Source organism: Cololabis saira, chromosome 1 (genome assembly GCF_033807715.1).
Source record: "Cololabis saira isolate AMF1-May2022 chromosome 1, fColSai1.1, whole genome shotgun sequence".
In the NCBI taxonomy this organism is placed as follows: Eukaryota; Metazoa; Chordata; class Actinopteri; order Beloniformes; family Belonidae; genus Cololabis; species Cololabis saira.
The window spans coordinates 973,622-992,915 of record NC_084587.1 but is presented as its reverse complement, the minus strand read 5'-3'; the positions used below and the strand labels follow the sequence as shown (position 1 = coordinate 992,915).

Sequence of the window (19,294 nt, the reverse complement as noted above, 5' to 3'; positions counted from 1 at the left end):
AGAACTTACATCTCTATTAAAGCTTGTGACTGCCGTCTGCCATGCGGTTTTGCACAATAGATACAGGCAGTCTGCAGCGTGGAGCCGCTATTCACTGCATCCTCCCATTCCCGGGCTACAGCCGAATGCTCTGAGGCACTTTTTCTCAAAATGCAACTCTCCACTCTCTTTTATGAAGAGCAACCTGTCTGCCGCCGCCTTTATGGGAAATGTTTGTCCCAGCTGGCTCAACACCACCTGATTGCACACCTGGGTCAGAGACACGCCCCCCGTCACCTGGCCACACTAGCACAACACTGATAAGTAGCTTTTGTTATGGAGATACTTGCTCTCTCGCAACAAGCTACCATTAGCATTGTTAAGATAATCCAGATAAGATAAGATAATCCTTTAATAGTCCCACAGAGGGGAAATTTGCAATTATCACAACACTGACGTTAGCACTGTTAGCATTAGCATAAAGCTATCAGAAAGAGCTGACGTGAGCACTATTAGCATTAGCATCAAGCTATCGTGATAACAAGCTGATGTTAGCAGTGTTAGCATTAGCATCAAGCTATCGTGACAACAGGTAGACATTAGCAGTGTTAGCATTAGCATCAAGCTATCGTGACAAAAAGCTGATGTTAGCAGTGTTAGCATTAGCATCAAGTTATCGTGACAACAGGTAGACATTAGCAGTGTTAGCATTAGCATCAAGTTATCGTGACAACAGGTAGACATTAGCAGTGTTAGCATTAGCATCAAGCTATCACGACCACAAGCTGATGTTAGCAGTGTTAGCATTAGCATCAAGCTATGAAAGGTTCTACACCGACTGACGGAGGCCGATTGGAAACGAGTTGTTTTTCACGTAATTAGAAATGTTCACCTCATGCTCTGTGCTAGCTTCCAGCGCTAGCTAGCGCAACACTAATAACTAGCAGGCTTTTGAAAATCAAACATTATTCAGTTCCCTGACTACGAAGTAAAATTGTAACGACTACAGTTGTGTTCTGTTATAAGAAGTTAGTCTGGGGTGAATCAGAACCAGAACCTGGACCAGGACCAGAACCAGAACTACTGATTTGGGGGGGGGGGGGGGGGGGGGGGTAGTGATTTGGGGGGGGGGCTACTGATTTGGGGGGGGGGGGGGGGGGTAGTGATTTGGGGGGGGCTACTGATTTTGGGGGGTACTGATTTGGGGGGGTAGTGATTTGGGAGGGGCTACTGATTTGGGGGGGGGGGGCTACTGATTTGGGGGGGTACTGATTTGGGGGGGGCTAGTGATCTGGGGGGGCTACTGATTTGGGGGGGGTAGTGATTTGGGAGGGGCTACTGATTTGGGGGAGGGGCTACTGATTTGGGGGGGGCTAGTGATTTGGGGGGAGCTACTGATTTGGGGGGGGGCTAGTGATTTGGGGGGAGCTACTGATTTGGGGGGGGGCTAGTGATTTGGGGGGAGCTACTGATTTGGGGGGGGGCTAGTGATTTGGGGGGTGGCTACTGATTTGGGGGGGCTACTGATTTGGGGGGGGCTAGTGATTTGGGGGGGGGCTACTGATTTGGGGGGGCTAGTGATTTGGGGGGGGCTACTGATTTGGGGGGGCTAGTGATTTGGGGGGGGGGCTACTGATTTGGGGGGGTACTGATTTGGGGGGGGGGCTAGTGATTTGGGGGGGGGTACTGATTTGGGGGGGCTAGTGATTTGGGGGGGCTACTGATTTGGGGGGGGGCTAGTGATTTGGGGGGGGCTAGTGATTTGGGGGGGCTAGTGATTTGGGGGGGTACTGATTTGGGGGGGGGGTAGTGATTTGGGGGGGCTACTGATTTGGGGGGGCTAGTGATTTGGGGGGGCTACTGATTTGGGGGGGGCTAGTGATTTGGGGGGGGTACTGATTTGGGGGGGGGGCTACTGATTTGGGGGGCTACTGATTTGGGGGGGGGCTAGTGATTTGGGGGGGCTACTGATTTGGGGGGGGGGCTACTGATTCGGGGGGGAAGTGATTTGGGGGGGGGCTAGTGATTTGGGGGAGGGGCTACTGATTTTGGGGGGGGCTACTGATTTGGGGGAGGGGCTACTGATTTGGGGGAGGGGCTACGGATTTGGGGGGGGGCTAGTGATTTGGGGTGGCTACTGATTTGGGGGGGGGCTACTGATTTGGGGGGCTACTGATTTGGGGGGGGGCTAGTGATTTGGGGGGGGCTACTGATTTGGGGGGGGCTAGTGATTTGGGGGGGCTACTGATTTGGGGGGGGGGCTACTGATTCGGGGGGGAAGTGATTTGGGGGGGGCTAGTGATTTGGGGGAGGGGCTACTGATTTTGGGGGGGGCTAGTGATTTGGGGGAGGGGCTACTGATTTGGGGGAGGGGCTACTGATTTTGGGGGGGGCTAGTGATTTGGGGTGGCTACTGATTTGGGGGGGGGCTAGTGATTTGGGAGTGGGAAAGTCGAAATTTTGTGAATAAAGTTGGAACCCATTTCGACTTTTTTCTCGTGCATAATGAAAAAAAAAATCATCCTCTTCTAAAATATTATTTTTATTTTTCTCCTTCCTAGCCCTAATATTCTTCTGTAGTTGTAGTATACAGGCTCACAAATACGTTTTACTACTTTCTAATATAGATAATTTATATTTTAATATATTATATATATTTTTTACTAATATATATATATATATATATATATATATATATATATATATATATATATATATATATATATATATATATATATATATATATTTATTTATTTTTCCTTTTTTTTTTAATATATATATTTTTTTATTATTAGGCTCAGAAATAGAATCTATGTATGGCAGGAGATAAATAAAAACAATATTTCAGAGGAGGACTTTTTTTTTTCATTATGCACTTCGAGAAAAAAGTCAAAATGTCATGAATAAAGTTGAAATGTTGAGAAAAAAGGCGAAATTTCGACTTTATTCACGAAATTGTATTTCATTTTTTTTTTTTTTTAATATCTTTTTATTGTTTTATAGTTGGAGCCCCTACAAGCGTTGACAAAACAAAACAAGAGAAAAGAAAAAAAAGGAAAAAAAAAACAAAAACAAAAAAACAAAGAAAAAAAAACATCCAAACATAGACAAAAAATAAACGCAGACAATGGTTAATAAATACAGCTAATACATGAGATAGCAGCTACATTTTTGACAAATGGTCAACTCAATTAGTGAGTCATGTCAGTCCATATTTTCTCCCCCTGATTGATTTAGGAGTGGAGACCACAGTTCAGGGAACACTAACACTAACCTTTGAGAGTTACCCTCTCCAATGGGAGGAATTGTATAATTTGTTCTTTGAACATTTCAAAGGAGGGCAGCTGTTCCCCTTTCCAAAGTAAAAGAATACATTTTTTTGCATAATATGTTATCGTAATTAGCAGTCTGTATTTCTTTGAGTCCATTCGTATTTCTGGCAGTTCATTTAATAAATAGGCACCTGGGGATAAATCAAATTGTGTCGTCAATGCAGCTTTTGTAAATGAGTGGATAGAGTTCCAAAATCCATTTAATTTTTCACAATACCAGAACATATGCGCGAAAGTACCTTTATTGGTTTTACATCTGGGACAGTTTGGTGAATTGTCATTTGAAATTTTATTCATTTCATCAACGAAATTGTATTTCAACATTAATCTCGACATTTCATTCGTTCGTTTTTCGTTTGTTTTTTTGTTTATTTCGAACATGTATAAAAAACAAGAAAAAAGATTAGAAAACAAATACAGGTAACATTCACAACATAAAGAAAAAAAAACAATATCAAAACACATATTTCAGTTCCATGTTTGAAAAGGAGTGGGAGGAAGTATAAACTTATTTAATCCTACACCCCCATTTTGACTTTTTTCTCGACACTTATCTATGTTTATTATTATTATTATTTTTTTATATACTTTTTTGGAAAAAAGTCGAAATGTTGAGATTAATGTTGAAGTACAATTTCAAGAATAAAGTCAGAATGTCGTGTATAAAGTCGAAATTTGGTGAATAAAGTTGAAATACATTTAAACTTTTTTCTCGAAATTGTACTTCGACATTAATCTCAACATTTCGACTTTTTTCTCAACGTTTCGACTTTTTTCTCGAAGTGCATAATGAAAAAAAATCTTCCTCTAAAATATTTTTATTTTATTTTTTTTTCCTTTTTTCATATTTTTAATTTTTTTTTTTTTTTTTGGGGGGGTTCCGTGGCCCCCCCTGGCCCCCCCTAGCGGCCGCCCCTGCCCCTCCCCCCCTCTCTCCCCGTGAACGAGGCGACAAAATAAAGTCACGTGATCCAAAATGGGCAGTCCCTCTGACGGGGCTGAAAAAAAGCCATTTTTTCTGGCGCTGCTGCTGCTGCTGCCCGAGCCCGAACCGAGCCGGAGCGACCGGGACCGAACCGGGACCGAGCCGGGACCCGCTTCTGCCCGTTAAACGCAGGTAAATCCCTGCCGCGGCCGCGGCAGCCGCACGCGTCTACCGCGCGGGCGGCAGCGCCGCATGCGGCTGCCGCGGCCGCGGCTCCGTTGTTCCTCCCGCAGCCTGTCAGTGAATGTAAAGCCCGATTTATGGTCCCGCGTCGCGCCGACGCAGAGCCTACGTGCGTAGGGTACGCGGCGACGCGTCCCCTACGCACGTAGGGCTCTGCGTCGCTCTAACGCGGGACCATAAACCGGGCTTAAGATGGCTGCTTTGTGTGGCGGTTGCGGGTTTGGGCCCCGCTGAGCAGAAACTGACCCCCCAGGTCTCTCTGCCCCCCCCCCCCCCCCAGATCCACATCAGTCCAGATGGATAAGATGCAGCCGAACCGGATCAAGATCACGGATCTGAACCCGCACCTCACCTGTCCTCTGTGTGCAGGATACCTGATCGATGCAACGACCATCGTAGAGTGTTTGCACTCCTGTAAGTTCCCCTGGCCCCCCCGGGCCCCCCAGGACCCCAGAACCCCCAGAACCGCCCATGCATGCTCACAATGTCTTAACTGTTAAATTATTTTATTTCTGCAAACATGCCCTTTGATGTTTATTTGCAGCAGGGGTGTTGGTGTTGTTTTTGGGGCCCTGGGCAGGATTCTGTTTTGGGCCCCCCTGGTTTTCTTAAATCTAGAATTACGGTGGCCGAGACCCACCATTGCTGAAAATAAAAGTAACGCTGCAAACAGAAACAAACGCCGCTGCAAATTAAATAAACGCTGCAAATAAAAAGAAACGCTGCTGCAAATAAAAAAAAGATCAAAACGAACAAAAACAAAAAGAACTTTGTCGGGAACAAAATGTGAAAACTGATTGTTGAGTTGCAACTTTGATTGGAAAAGAAAACCCTCACAACGTAAAGACGTCTGACTTTAAACGTTTGAAAATATGCAAACTAAGATTTTGACTAAAATACATTTTCAAAAACAAAATTTGTGATGGATGAAAAATACAAAACTTTGTAGACTCAAGTTTTCCGTAGACGACTCAAACTCAGACTGTCATTTTACATTTTGGTTGTTTAAACTCACAAATCTACAACGGAGTATTAGGGCCAAACTAAGACAAAAAAATTGGAAATTATGAGAATAAAGTCGTAAAATTACGAGAATAAAGTTGTAAAATTACGAGAATAAAGTCATAATTTTCGAGAATAAAGTCGTAATATTATGAGAATTAAGGCGTAATTTATCAGAACAATATCGTAATATTAAGACAAAAAAAAATTGGAAAATAAAGTCATAATATTATGAAAATAAAATCGTAAAATTACGAGAATAAAGTCGTAATATTACGAGAATAAAGTCGTAATATTACGAGAATAAAGTCGTAATTTATGAGAATTACACATTATTTTATTTCTGCAACAAACGCTTTGATGTTTATTTGCAGCAGGGGTGTATGTGTTATTTTTGGGGCCCTGGGCAGGATTCTGTTTTAGGCCCCCCTGGTTTTCTAAAAATCTGCAGTGCAGACTTGGGCTGCAACTAACGACTATTTTAATTGTCGACCAGTCACCGACTATTACGGAAACGATTGGTCGACTAATCGGATAATTAGTATTTTTTTCTTAAATTTAGTATGAGGTTGCTTTAATTATGTGGCAAATGATAATAAACACAAGAAAGATGGCACTTCAATGAAAAATAGATATTTTATTCAACTTCTTCAGACTGCATGCATTTCATTTAAAATACTTTTTTCAGGCGTAACGTTAAAGTTCTCTTTTAAAGCCAAAATACGCTTAATAAATTACCAAGGTGATAAGCAAGGTCGGCTTTACAATATAGTAGTAGTAGTTTAGTAGTATTAGTTTATTTTAGTAGTAGTAGTTTATTTGGTCGATCAGTTTCCATTGATAAATACATTGAATTTCATTTCCTTTTGTAGGAAAGAAATAATAAAAAAAGAAGTAAGGAATAAACCGGTAAAGGTGTAGCTGAAGCCTGAGATTATTGTGCCTTTTACCCTTTTTACCTTAGTTTACGTCATAGTTGATACTAAAACAACAAGGACAAACAATCTACAACAACAAAACAGCAAAGTAAACACATGCAAAACAAGAAAGAAGACAAACGTAAATACGACAGAAAAATCAAATAAAAAACCGAGACCTGCCATTGCTGCAAATAAAAATAAACGCAGCTGCAAATACAAAGAAACGCTGCTGCAAATAAAATAAAAAAACGACGCAAATAAAAGAGCCACAAGGGAAGTGAATTACCGGGGACTATTTTTGCCGATGCACCGGTGTTGCACATTAAAAATGACACGTAGCGGCGTTGAACACTAACCTTTTCACTTATTTTCTCGTTCGTTGTTCTTCTTATTCCTCGCTCTTCTTATTTCTTCCTTTTCACTTACGTCCTCTTCGTCTTCTTCTTCTCCTCTCACGTAAAAAACACCGGTGCATCAGCAAAAACAGTCCCCGGTAATTCACTTCCGTTGTGGCTTTTTTATTTGCGGCGTTTCTTTTTATTTGCAGCGTTTCTTTTATTCCCAGCAATGGCGGGTCTCGGCCACCGTAAAAAACAAACAGAAGACGGATCTCAGAAAAACAAGTAACAGAGAAAGTAAATAATCAATGCTTAGAGGAAACAAAAAAAACCAACAAAACAAAAAACAACCCAACAATCTGTAGAAGAGAAAACAAAAGGAAACCAAAGACCAATCATTACATTTTTTGGTATATAAATATTATTATTACAACAACAATTATTCTTATTATTGTAATCGTTTCATATAGTACGGAGCATCATATACAGAACTGTTCCAGAAAATTAGAATATTGTGATAAAGTTCTTTATTTTCTGTAATGCAATTAAATAAATTAAAATGTCATCCATTCTGGATTCATTACAAATCAACTGAAATATTGCAAGCCTTTTATTATTTTAATATTGCTGATTATGGTTTACAGTTTAAGATTAAGATTCGCAGAATATTCTAATATTTTGAGATAGGATATTTGAGTTTTCTTAAACTGTAAACCATAATCAGCAATATTAAAATAATAAAAGGCTTGCAATATTTCAGTTGATTTGTAATAAATCCAGAATGGATGACATTTTAGTTTTTTTTTTAAATTGTATTACAGAAAATAAAGAACTTTATCACAATATTCTCATTTTCTGAGATAGTCCTGTATATAGTTTTGTATCACACTAATGTTCTGTATATTTCGATTACAAACCTTGCAAGTCATCTTTTCATTCGCCGTATCGACGCTAAAATGCTCCCAAACTTTTATGTTTTATTACGCGGAGCTGCTACAGGACGCCGCCATTTTTGTTTTACCCGTGACTCTCGGCAGAGATTGTATTGAAGTGAGACGCCTCACTCCGTTGGAAAAACACGTCTGGAGACAATTGTCCACAATGGAATTTATCGTCGACAATTTTGATTATCGATTTATGTCGACGAGTCGTTGCAGCTCTAGAGTTGCAGTAACGGTTTCAGACGCTCTGGAGGGATCCGGGACCAGGCAGTAATACTTTACATTTAAGAATTATCTAGCTGTATAAATATTACTGAGACTAGCTGAGCTGGATAATATTTTATGAAGCATTTAATCAGAAAAAAAAGGGAAATTGCAGCAGAGGAAGGTGTTTAATATCAAAAACAAAAAGGACTGAATTTAAATGTTTTCCAGAGACGACTCAGAAACTCTTGACTGATAAATCTGAAAGGAATAATTTTATATTTTGGTTGTTTAAACTCAAAAATCTACGACGGAGTATTAGGGCCAAACTAAGACAAAAAAAAATTAGGAAATTACGAGAATAAAGTCATAATATTATGAGAACTCTTAACAAGAAGAGCACATCCGTGTTTTGTGGAAGAGGAGCTGTCTGGTATAGTATAGTATAGATTAGTATAGTATAGTATAGTATAGATTAGTATAGTATAGTATAGTATAGATTAGTATAGTATAGTATAATATAGTAGTGGTGACTGCAGGGCTATCGGTAGCTACATCTACATTCAAAGAGGTTTTGTTGTTTCTCAGGAAACAACGAGGATAATCAGAAAGATTTCCTTCTTCCAAATAGACACAGTCGTTTTAAAGTCCTTATACTGATAATAATTCGATGCTGAAGTTCCAAAAGATTAAGTATTTCCTTATTTGTGAAACCGATACCAAAATATAACTTCACAAGATGCTCAATATTCCTCATTTTAACACAGGGAGAAGAAGCTCTTCCTGTTACAGTTCTCATAAATTACCACTTTATTATCGCAACATTACGACTTTAGTCTCGTAATATTACGACTTTATTCTATTACGACTTTATTCTTGCAACATTATGACTTTATTCTCGTAATTTCCAATTGTTTTTATTGTCTTAGTTTGGCCCTAATACTCTGTCGTATTTTCTCACAAGTTCAGTCATTTTATTCACCCAGACTCTGCTGCTACTGGATTCTGGCGGCCCCTAGTGGCTGCAGGGGCCCGGTGCGGTCACTGTGGCCCCCAGGGGCCCGGTGTGGTCCCCGGTGTGGCCCCTGGGGGCCCCCAGTGTCCACTAATCTTGGGGCGGCAGTAGCTCAGGTGGCAGAGCGGGTCGTCCAATGATCGGAAGGTCGGCGGTTCAAATCCTGCTCTGTCCCAGTTTGCTGCCGTAGTGTCCTTGGGCAAGACACCTTACCCACCTGCCATGTTTGGTGGTGAATCTGTTTGAATGTTTGGGCAGCTGTGGCTACAAATGTAGCAGCTGTGGCTACAAATGTAGCTACCACCGGAGAGAATGTGTATGAATGAATAATGATCTCTGTAAAGCTCTGGGAGCCTTGAAGAAGCTATAGAAATCCAAGTTATTATTATTATTATTATTATTATTATTATTATTATTATTATTATTCCCCCTAACTGACTCCTCTCTCCCTCCAGTCTGTAAAACCTGCATCGTGGCGTTCCTGGAGACCAACAAGTTCTGCCCGCGGTGTGACATGCAGGTCCAGAAGACGTGTCCCCAGCTCAGCATCAGGTAACGGGGCCATTTGACCCGTCTGACCCGTCCGGGCGGTCTGACCCGTCTGTTTCCACCAACACCTGACCCAGTTCTCTTCTTCTTCCAGGGCCGACAAAACTCTCCAGGACATCGTGTATAAACTGGTTCCAGGATTGTTCAAAGGTACGACGTCATGTGACCAGAGATGTGGAGGCTGTTAAGGCTGAATTCTGGTTCTGTGTTAAACCAACACCGTAGCGTACGCGGCTACGCTAGTCTCTCCGTAGCTACGCCTGCTAGCACCTCCCAAAAAATGGAACTAGGACCCAACACAGACGAGAGGCTGTGATTGGTTCTCTTGGTAGCAACGCATTTCTGGTTCCGGTTCGTGAAACAGTCGTGAACTTTCAGCCTCTTTTCTTCGTGTGTCTGATTTATTTTGTTTAGTTTTTTTGCACAATAGTTGTCCTGATCTCTTTGATTCACTGTGACCGGAAAAGCCGGAAGCTAAACAAAGTATCAACTAGTTCTGGGGGTTTAGCACCGGAGAAATGGAGTGACGGAGAAGAACGAAGGTTCACGACGGCGTTGGTTTAACACAGAACCTTAAATCAGGCTTTAGATGGTTATGGATGTTTATTATAATAATAATAATAATAATAATAATAATAATAATAATAATAATAATAATAATAACTTGTACTTATATAGCGCCTTTCATGATACACAAGGTCGCTTAACAAACAAAACAGATAGATGTTATAGACATTTAAAGACGTTTATAGTTGTTATAGATGTGTAGAAATGTTTAGAGACGTTATTGATGTTTTTAGTCGGTTATAGATGTTTATTGACATTTATTGTTATAGATGATTATAGATGTGTAGAGATGTTTATAGTTGTTATAGACGTTTATCGTATTTATAGACATTTATGGACAGTTATAGTTGTTATAGATTATTACAGATGTGTAAAGAAGTTTCCAGACATTTATAGATATTTTGAGACAGTTATAGATGTGTAGAGACGTTTATCTCGGCTGCTTCACCTCCTCTCTTCTTCTTCTCTTCTTCACCTCCTCTTCTTCACCCCCTCTTTTCTTCCTCTTCTTCACCTCCTCTTCTTCACCTCCTCTCTTCTTCACCTCCTCTTCTTCACCTCCTCTCTTCTTCACCTCCTCTTCTTCACCTCCTCTCTTCTTCACCTCCTCTTCTTCACCTCCTCTCTTCTTCACCTCCTCTCTTCCCCCCAGACGAGATGAAGCGACGGAGGGATTTCTACGCGGAGAACCGGGTCCTGGAGCCGGGGGAGGTGGTGGAAACGTTCAACATCGCAGAGGACGAGATCATCAGTCTGTCCATCCAGTTCTACGAGAAGAGCCGGTAAGACGGACGTCCCTCTGTCCTCAGAAATCTCTGTCCTCAGAACCACCATCACCTGGTCAGAGTTTAACTCTCTAACGTTTCTCCTGCAGGAGCAGCGAGAGACAACGGCCCGAGCTGGAGGGAGACAAGGTAAAACCATAAACGCTAGTGATGCACCGATGTGAAAATCTGTGGCCCAAACCCAAAATAATAATAAACACTTGGCCGAATACCGAATTTCATATTTCATATTTCATATTTTATTTATTCCGATCATGGAAAATACGGTGGCCGAGACCCGCCATTGCTGCAAATAAAAGTAACGCTGCAAATAAAAACAAACGCTGCTGCAAATAAAGAAATGCTATAAATTTTGGTTACCGAACTTTGCCGTCTATTTTCTATTTTTTATTACTATTTTATTAGTGATGCACCGAAATGAAAATCTGTGGCCGAAACCGAAAATAATAATAAACACTTGGCCGAATACCGAACATGGTTCTTCAGCAGTTTTTCATTTATTTTGCCAATTTTTTCACCATTGCACAAATCAAATACATTTAATTTAGGCTTTTAAAAGAAAAAAATCTTTTTCAAAATTACAAGGTAGAAAATATTTATTGAACATAAAAACTGAACATGTTTTAATTTCCAGCATTCTGTTGTTTTGGTTCCACCTCCTGGTGAATGTTGGTAAAATTCTTATGTGGTTACTTTTTGGTTGGCCAACGATTTATGTTTGTGGTGCAACCGTTACGGAGCGGCCAGTCTGTTTCCTTATATTACAACGTTATTAATTGTTCGCTTTTTTTCCCACTTATTCCACCGAACACCGAAAGTGTTTTTTTGCCATTTTCGGCCGAACAATTTCGGTTACCGAACAATCGGTGCATCACTATATTTCATTGACCATCTAAGTACATTAGTGATTTTATTGTTTCCACACTTTGTACTGTATTTTCTTTTTGTATTGTTTTGTTTTAAATGTAAACTGTACAGCACTTTGGTCGACCTTGTTGTTTTTAAATGTGCTATATAAATAACATTATGTGCATCACTAGTAACCGCTGGTCCGTCCTGCTGGGACTAACTAACTCTCGTCTCCTCTTGTCTCCTCTTGTCTCGTCTCCTCTCGTCTCCTCTCGTCTCCTCTCAGTCCAACGGGAAGCGTTTCCTCCAGTGTCCCGCTGCCATGTCCGTCATGCACCTGGCCAAGTTCCTGCGGAGCAAGATGGACATCCCCAACAACTACCGGGTAACGGGCCGACGCCGACGGGAGGGTTTAAAACACTCAGACCCCGTCTCCACCAGACCGGTTCCAGGGCTGGTTCTGGTTGGGAGTTGGGATGTCAGTTTGGAACCTGGATTTCTGTTTCCACTGCCTAAGGAGCTTTCAGACCTGTGGCCCGTTTGTTTTGTTCCGATTCAGGGGCTAAACAGATACAGTTGTTTCGTTTCTTGTTTGTGTTCACCGTGGCCAATATTCCGGTTACTGAAACATTGGGAATATAATAACAATAATAATTAATACCTTTCATTTGTTAGGCGCCTTTCATGGCACTCAAGGTCGCCGTACAGCAATCAAAATACAATTTAAACAATAGAGAACAGCAAAGTTTGCAGCAGAACACAAAAGACCACGTAAGTTGTAGTCTTAAAGAAAAATAATAAGAGGATTGATTCCAAACTAAAACTTACAAATATCTATTTATTTAAGTACGAACAAAATCATTTTGGGTAAAATATGAAAAAGGAAAAACAAAACAGAAACAAATATTCGGACACCGGCACTAAAAACTAAAAACTGGACGTCCAACTGGATGTCCAGTTAGTAATCGGTTAGTAAAGCCGCGTTTATACTTGCAGTTCAGAACGCGTACGCCAGACGCAGGATACGCGTGACGTCACGTCTCGCGTATCCTGCGTATCCTGCGTACATTTGACGCGTCGACGTGCACGTTTTCTCAAAAAGACACTGAACGCGTACGCGACCTGCAGTTCTCGCTCTGGCCGCTAGTATCGCTGTTCCCGGTCTGATCCCGGCTGGCACGATTATGCTGCTCTCCCCTGGAGAAAGTTCCCCGTGCATATATTTATGCAATATTTAACTTCCCCCCAGGGTTTCCGTTGTCCGGTAAAATATGCCGAAGTCCGGTATTTTATAATCTCTCCGGTCAAAATACTCACTGGTGCTGCGGGACTAGAGTCCCCGGGAGTACCGCGGATGGCGAGCCCCGGCCGCCGAGCCCCGGCCGCCGAGCCCCGGCCGCCGAGCCCCGGCCGCCGAGCCCCGGCGACCGAGCCCCGGCGGAGGTACGCGCCGAGCCTCGGTGCCTCCCGGAGCCGGGAGGAAGCGGAGCCGGGAGCCGGGAGTCAATTGACGGGACTTATTTTATTTTAAATACTCTGTTTTTCAATAAAAATACTATTGAATGACTTGGAATCATATTAGGAACAATACATTTTTTGACCATGTTAATCTTTCTTATATATTGACATCTACTTCTCCATATGAACCTAAAATTAACTGGATTTATTGTTTCGTCATTCTTGTTGAGATGGGTGAGGAGAATGCTGGATAAATTAGTCTGGAAAGACTAAGTACACACACACACACACAGGGAGGGGGTAAAACAGTAATATAAATAAGTAATACACATTAAAAAAAGAGTAATAATAATAATAATAATGTTATGGTTTTCTTTAGCTTCCTTCTAGGCACCCAGAGCTTTACAGAGATCATTATTCATTCACACACATCCTCCCCGGTGGTAGCTCCGTCTGTAGCCGCAGCTGCCCTGCAGACTGACGGGAGCGTGGCTGCCATATCGCGCCAAACGGCCCCTCCGACCACCACAAACATTCATACACACTCATACACATTCACACGATGTTATAATCTCCTACATCATCCAATATTGTCCTGTAAAAGTGTTCGTTTTTCTAATCTGCTACCGCTGCTGCTGCTACTACTTCTGCTACTTAATATAAGTAGCTTTTCCAACTGTTGCTCTGCTTACTGCCCCCTATCGGTCACCATCGGTATGACAGGCTCTACTCGGGTGGTACGCGACGTACGCAGTGGAGCATGAACAGACACAAAGCAGGCTACGCAGGCTACGCAGGTTACGTGCGTAGAGTATATCTCCGGCTTAATCGGTTAGTTTGGTCCAGCCCAACACGTTACTAAATACCACGTTTATCAAAAGATTTGGTTACTGTCATTGTTTTTGCTGTAAATTACATTTTAGTCTTTTATTTAGAAAAATAATCAGAAGATTATTTCAGATAACAGTTGTCTCAGATTCTCACCGACGATGTCAAGATTAATGTTGAAATACAATTTCAAGAATAAAGTCGAAATTTTGCCTTTTTTCTCAACATTTCAACTTTATTCACGACATTTCGACCGGGTGAAAATCCCGTTAGGCTAAACATGACAAATATTCGGGTTAGAAAAGGAGGAACCCAGGGCTCATATTGGGGTTTTTAAAAACCAGAATATGAGCAAATTCCGGTTATTCAAAGGGGTTATTGGTGTTTACATGGCCGTGTAACCGGGTTATTGATCATATTCCGGTTAGAAAAGGTTATTGATGCTGGAAACGTGGTCAGTGATGCAGGTGGAGGTTCGGGGGTTCTGGGGGTTTCTGAGTAGCGGTGGGACGATACGAGTAACTCACGATTCAATACTGTGGTGATATGTGGCCCGCGATAACGATATCACGATACACGGTATCTACGATATTCCATATATATTGTAAGAAATTTCGTCAACGATATATCACGATATATATGTGACTGAAAAAGAAAAAATACCCTTAAAAAGGAAAACGTCTGTTTATGCATTTATTTAATGCCAAAACTTCCTACAATGTACAAAGAATTGTATAAATGTAAACACTGAACAGCTGGACTAATTAAAGTGCATGAACATTAGTGCGGTGACAACCACGTAAATCCATTATGTGTGTTGTAATAAAATATCCATATTTGCCGTCAGTTTATCGATTATTTATTATGACAGAGAACGCAACAATATATTGCAATATATTGCAATATCTATTTTTCCCCCCCACCACTAGTTCTGATGGATTCTGGTAGTTCTGGTGGTTCTGACGTGTCTCTGTGTTGCAGGTGGAGGTTCTGTACGGAGACGAGCCCCTGAAGGATTACTACACACTCATGGACATCGCCTACTTCTACGAGTGGAGACGAGTGAGTCACTTTACTCTGATGAACCACGGGAGGTCTGGGGGGTCTGGATCATCTCTGGGGGGTCTGGATCATCTCTGGGGGCGATCCAGGATCGGTCCGAGGTTCCAGCCAAGAATAACTATAAACGTTACCAAGTTTCTCTGTTGAAGGGGGCGGGGCCTCGTAGCTGAAGGTTTTACTTCCTTTTGTAGCTTCTGAATACGACGAAGTATTAGGGCCAAACTAAGACAAAAAAAAGGAAATTACGAGAATAAAGTCTTAATAATATGATAATAAAGTCGTAACGTTACGAGAATAAAGTCGTAATGTTGCGAGAATAAAGTCGTAATGTTGCGAGAATAAAGTCGTAATGTAACTGCAGGGTAACGGCCCGGGCCGTTACCCTGCCCCTCTCACTCCCACGCTGCAGGATCCGGTGTTTTGCATTCAGGGATTCTCTTCGCCACCGGCAGAAGATGCTGCACCATGTACAAAAGAGAAAAAAGAGAGGAGAAGGGGGGGCCAGCACAAGAAAAACTACAGGAGCGTCTCTAACACACTAGAGTTTACACTACCTAGAGATTTACCAACACCAGCTAGAGGTTTACTAAACACTAACTATAGGCTTTACTAAACAGAAATGTTTTAAGTTTAGTTTTAAAGGTGGAGGTGGTGTCAGCCTCCTTAACCCAGATTGGAAGTTGGTTCCATAGTAATGGTGCCTGATAGCAGAACGCCCGCCCTCCAAATCTACATTTAGATACTCTAGGAACTACGAGTAAACCTGCACTCTGAGAGCGGAGAGCTCTGCCAGGAACATAAGGCACTATCAGGTCTTGCAAATAATGCGGAGCTAAGCCGTTTTGGGCGTGTCATGTGTGTGTCATCAGCATAGCAGTGAATGTTATATTTATATAATGGATCCCGGGGGGGTGGGGCATGTAGGGAAAAGAGTAGAGGCCCCAGAATAGAGCCCTGAGGGACACATAGGGAGGATCAGGGGGAGACCGATCCTCTAGGCTGGTAGGATGGAAACCAAACTAAATTAAACCAAACTAAATTAAACTAAACTAAACGCTGCTGACGCGTCTTCTGCCGGTTCCACCAGGAACACGGGAGCTGGGTTAATGAGCCGTCGGTCCGGTTCTGGGGTTCTCCGGTTCTGGGGTTCTCCGGTTCTGGGGTTCTCTCTCTGGTTCCCGCCAGCTTGTGGGGCTGTCCGAGGTGTTTCCATGTTTTTATTTGTTCCATCTCTTAACAAATAGGGCTTGGTCGACATGGCCGCAAGCATTCTGGGACGCAGCGGCCATGTTGTCATATACAATAATGTCCTTTATATGGTCCGAAGAAGGTAACCTCTGGTCTCCTGTCTCCACAGACCGGTCCGATCCCGCTGCAGTACCTGGTGAAGCCGACCCGGAAGCGCCGGCGGGCACCGCAGGCGGCGGCTCAGGGCCACTCGGACGGCGTCAACACGTCGCCCACGTCGGAGAGCGACTCCCAGAGCGAGAAGGTCCACAGTCCGACGGCGGCCCCGGCCCCGCGGGCGGCCCCGCCCCCCCGGGCGGCCTCGGGAAACCCCGCCCCCCACAACAACAGCCCCTCCCCCGCCGCCGTCCAGAGCTCCAACGGCCCCGCCTCCTCCGGCCCCGCCCCCCCACGCCACGCCCTCGCCGCCAAGCCCGGCGCGCGCAAGCTAACTGTCAACGGTACGAACGCCAGCGGCGCCAAGGAGGAGCCGCGGGGTGACAAAGGCGGGCCGACCACCTAGCGGTAGCTGCTGCCGCGGGGCGGCGAAGGCGGGCCGACCAGTTAACGCTAACTGCCGCGGGGACAAAGGTGGGCCGACCAGCTAACGCTAGCCGCCGCGGGGCGACAAAGGCGGGCCGACCAGCTAATGCTAACCGCCGCGGGGCGGTGAAGGCGGGCCGACTACCCAGCGCTAGCCGCCGCGGCGGTGAGGACAGTATTGACGCTGCCCCGCCCCCCAGGACGAGGCCCCGCCCCCGTCGCCGTGACGGCCGGCGCTGCTTCGCCTCAACTGGACAGAATGAAGGAGTGACGGACACTCAAGTGTGTGTGTGTGTGTGTGTGTGTGTGTGTGTGTGTGTGTGTGTGCGCTAGACTAGAACGTGCACACACACATCTGTACAGTGTGTATGTGTGTGCATGTGGAGCATAAACTTATCTTTTATACGAGATATTGTAATCGTTTTGTATCGTATATGCAGTCGTCTGCCCCGCGGGTCCTGGTCCTGGATCCGGTTCTGGACCTGGTCCTGGTTCTGGACCCGGCCTCGGTCCCGGTCCCGGACCCGGTTCCGGCCCGCGGGGCCCGTCAGCACCAGTATTCCCAGCAGGAGCGGCGTCTCTCTCTCTTCAAGCACTACCAAGTTCAGCGGCTGGACTGACTCAAGTCCACGAACTCAAAAGGGATTTAAATATTTGTTTTGTTTCCATCAAAGTCCAACATTCCTTCTGTTGCTTTTCAACGAGTCTTTTCTAATCAGCCATATTGTGCATGTTTAGGTCAATAAAATGTTTACTTACTAGGTCTCTGACGCCCGGGTCCGTTTGTGGCTCCTGGAGGGGGGCAGGGCCGGAGATATGGGGTGGGGGCCCGGCCCCCCCAAGTCACCAGGGGGATCCGTTGAGTGGGTTCTGTTTGGTTCTGGTACTTAAACTATGACCCAAATCCTCCTGAAATATATTTACAGTAGAATAACAATAACTAGAAAATTTCCTCGCAGAGATTTCGAGAGTGCTACGGGGGGCTGCTGCCCATTTGTGAACATTGCTTGATTTTGCAAGCAATAAAGGTGAAGGACTCGCATATCGGCCAATCAGAAGAAGGGGCGGGGCTAATTTGCACCAATGAAGGTCAAGGACTCAATACCGAGTCCTATGACACCACCCTTGCCTCTCTATGTAAAACCATTCAAAAGTTATTTGAATATCACATATCGGCCAATCAGAAGAAGGGGCGGGGCTATATATATATATATATACACACACACACACACACACACACACACACACACACACACACACACACACACACCATGTACCGGTTCCCAGCAGGACTGGGGATCGTCAAAGGTCAGGGGTCAGATTTCTCCATTTTCCAGGTTAAAGTATATGAAGTCTGTACTGACTCAGTCATGTGACCAGTTCTGGCTCAGGCAATGACTCAGCAGCTGAGCTCTGGTTGCTAGGGGCAACAAGAACCTCGACATGAGGAAGGTTCCGGTTTTGCTGTGAGAAAAACCCAGATTTTTGCCTTCTGACAAGTTCCCAAATAACTCTGATTTGTGAGAAAACCGTAGCTCGTAGCAGAAAAACAAAGACATTGTGAGAGACACAGAACCCAGCAGACTCTGACAATCTTAATTTTATTCAGATATTCCTTAAAATGTGTTAGAAACGGCAGTGCGAAAACAAAGTGAGATTTTTTTTGAAGAAAACTTTTGATTACATTACAGTCAATGGAGACAGAGGCAGGAATTTGTGCCGCTTTAGACCCCCCTCCGTTTAAATTTTGTGCATACCCCGCCTGTCAAAGTCACATTTTATGAATGCCAACACGTATGTCTACATTCTGACCAAAAATTATTTGTCCAGCTTTCACAGTTCGGCCGTGAGCTCGAGTTACAAATAAAAATTAAGGTTATTTTTTTACTGTCTCTCGCACTCTAAAAAATGAGAGCTCCACTCTAAATTTGACAAAAAAGTGATTGCCAGTCCTCGCTTGAGTGCTCATATCTTGAAAAGTGTACATCTTAGGAAAAAAACTGGTTGGTGTTTTGGAGAGAAGAGAAGTTTTCCTCCGTTTTGAAGTTTGAATGACATTTCTACGTGCAGGTATGGGAGTTAGATGACTCAGAAAAAAGGTGATTTTTTTTTACGTTTTCCCATCTGCTTTGAATGGGGGTTTTTTGGCCGGTTTCTTGGCGCAGCCGTGGCACTAACTAGAAAATTTCCTTGCAGAAATTTCGAGAGTGCCACGGGGGGCTGCTGCCCATTTGTGTACATTGCTGCATTTTTCAGCAATAAAGGTGAAGGACTCAAAACTAAGTCCGATGACACCACCCACGACTCTCTGTCAAACCATTCAAAAGTTATGCCAAAAAATAGGGACTATCACATATCGACCAATCAGAAGAAGGGGGCGGGGTTAATTTGCACCAATGAAGGTCAAGTACTCAAAACTGAGTCTGATGACACCACCCACGACTCTGTCAAACCATCCAAATGTTATAGCATTTACTGGGGTGTATTTACTGTGTGTGGGTGTGTGTGTGTGTGTGGGGGGGGGGGC

The 19,294-nt window shown here is 43.6% G+C and overlaps 2 protein-coding genes across 3 annotated transcripts in view; one reads left to right on the top strand and one right to left on the bottom strand.

Annotated features, from left to right (window-relative positions):
* Window positions 1-19,294, bottom strand: part of vps54 (VPS54 subunit of GARP complex) — a 315,827-nt gene that overhangs the window by 70,723 nt on the left and 225,810 nt on the right. The window lies entirely within an intron of this gene.
* Window positions 4,291-17,530, top strand: LOC133450272 (polycomb group RING finger protein 2-like). The gene is made up of 9 exons (XM_061728829.1): window positions 4,291-4,428; window positions 4,760-4,893; window positions 9,355-9,451; window positions 9,543-9,598; window positions 10,668-10,797; window positions 10,890-10,929; window positions 11,936-12,034; window positions 14,917-14,997; window positions 16,355-17,530. The coding sequence occupies exons 2-9, from the start codon at window positions 4,776-4,778 to the stop codon at window positions 16,745-16,747; spliced, it is 1,014 nt and encodes a 337-aa protein (XP_061584813.1). The 5' UTR covers window positions 4,291-4,428; window positions 4,760-4,775; the 3' UTR covers window positions 16,748-17,530.

Bases quoted from the DNA above. Each gene is read 5' to 3' on its own strand.
- LOC133450272 (XM_061728829.1), top strand. From the start codon at position 4,776: ATGGATAAGATGCAGCCGAACCGGATCAAGATCACGGATCTGAACCCG. The intron at 4,894-9,354 runs GTAAGTTCCCCT...CTCTCCCTCCAG, and splicing joins CGTAGAGTGTTTGCACTCCT to TCTGTAAAACCTGCATCGTG. The intron at 14,998-16,354 runs GTGAGTCACTTT...CTGTCTCCACAG, and splicing joins ACTTCTACGAGTGGAGACGA to ACCGGTCCGATCCCGCTGCA.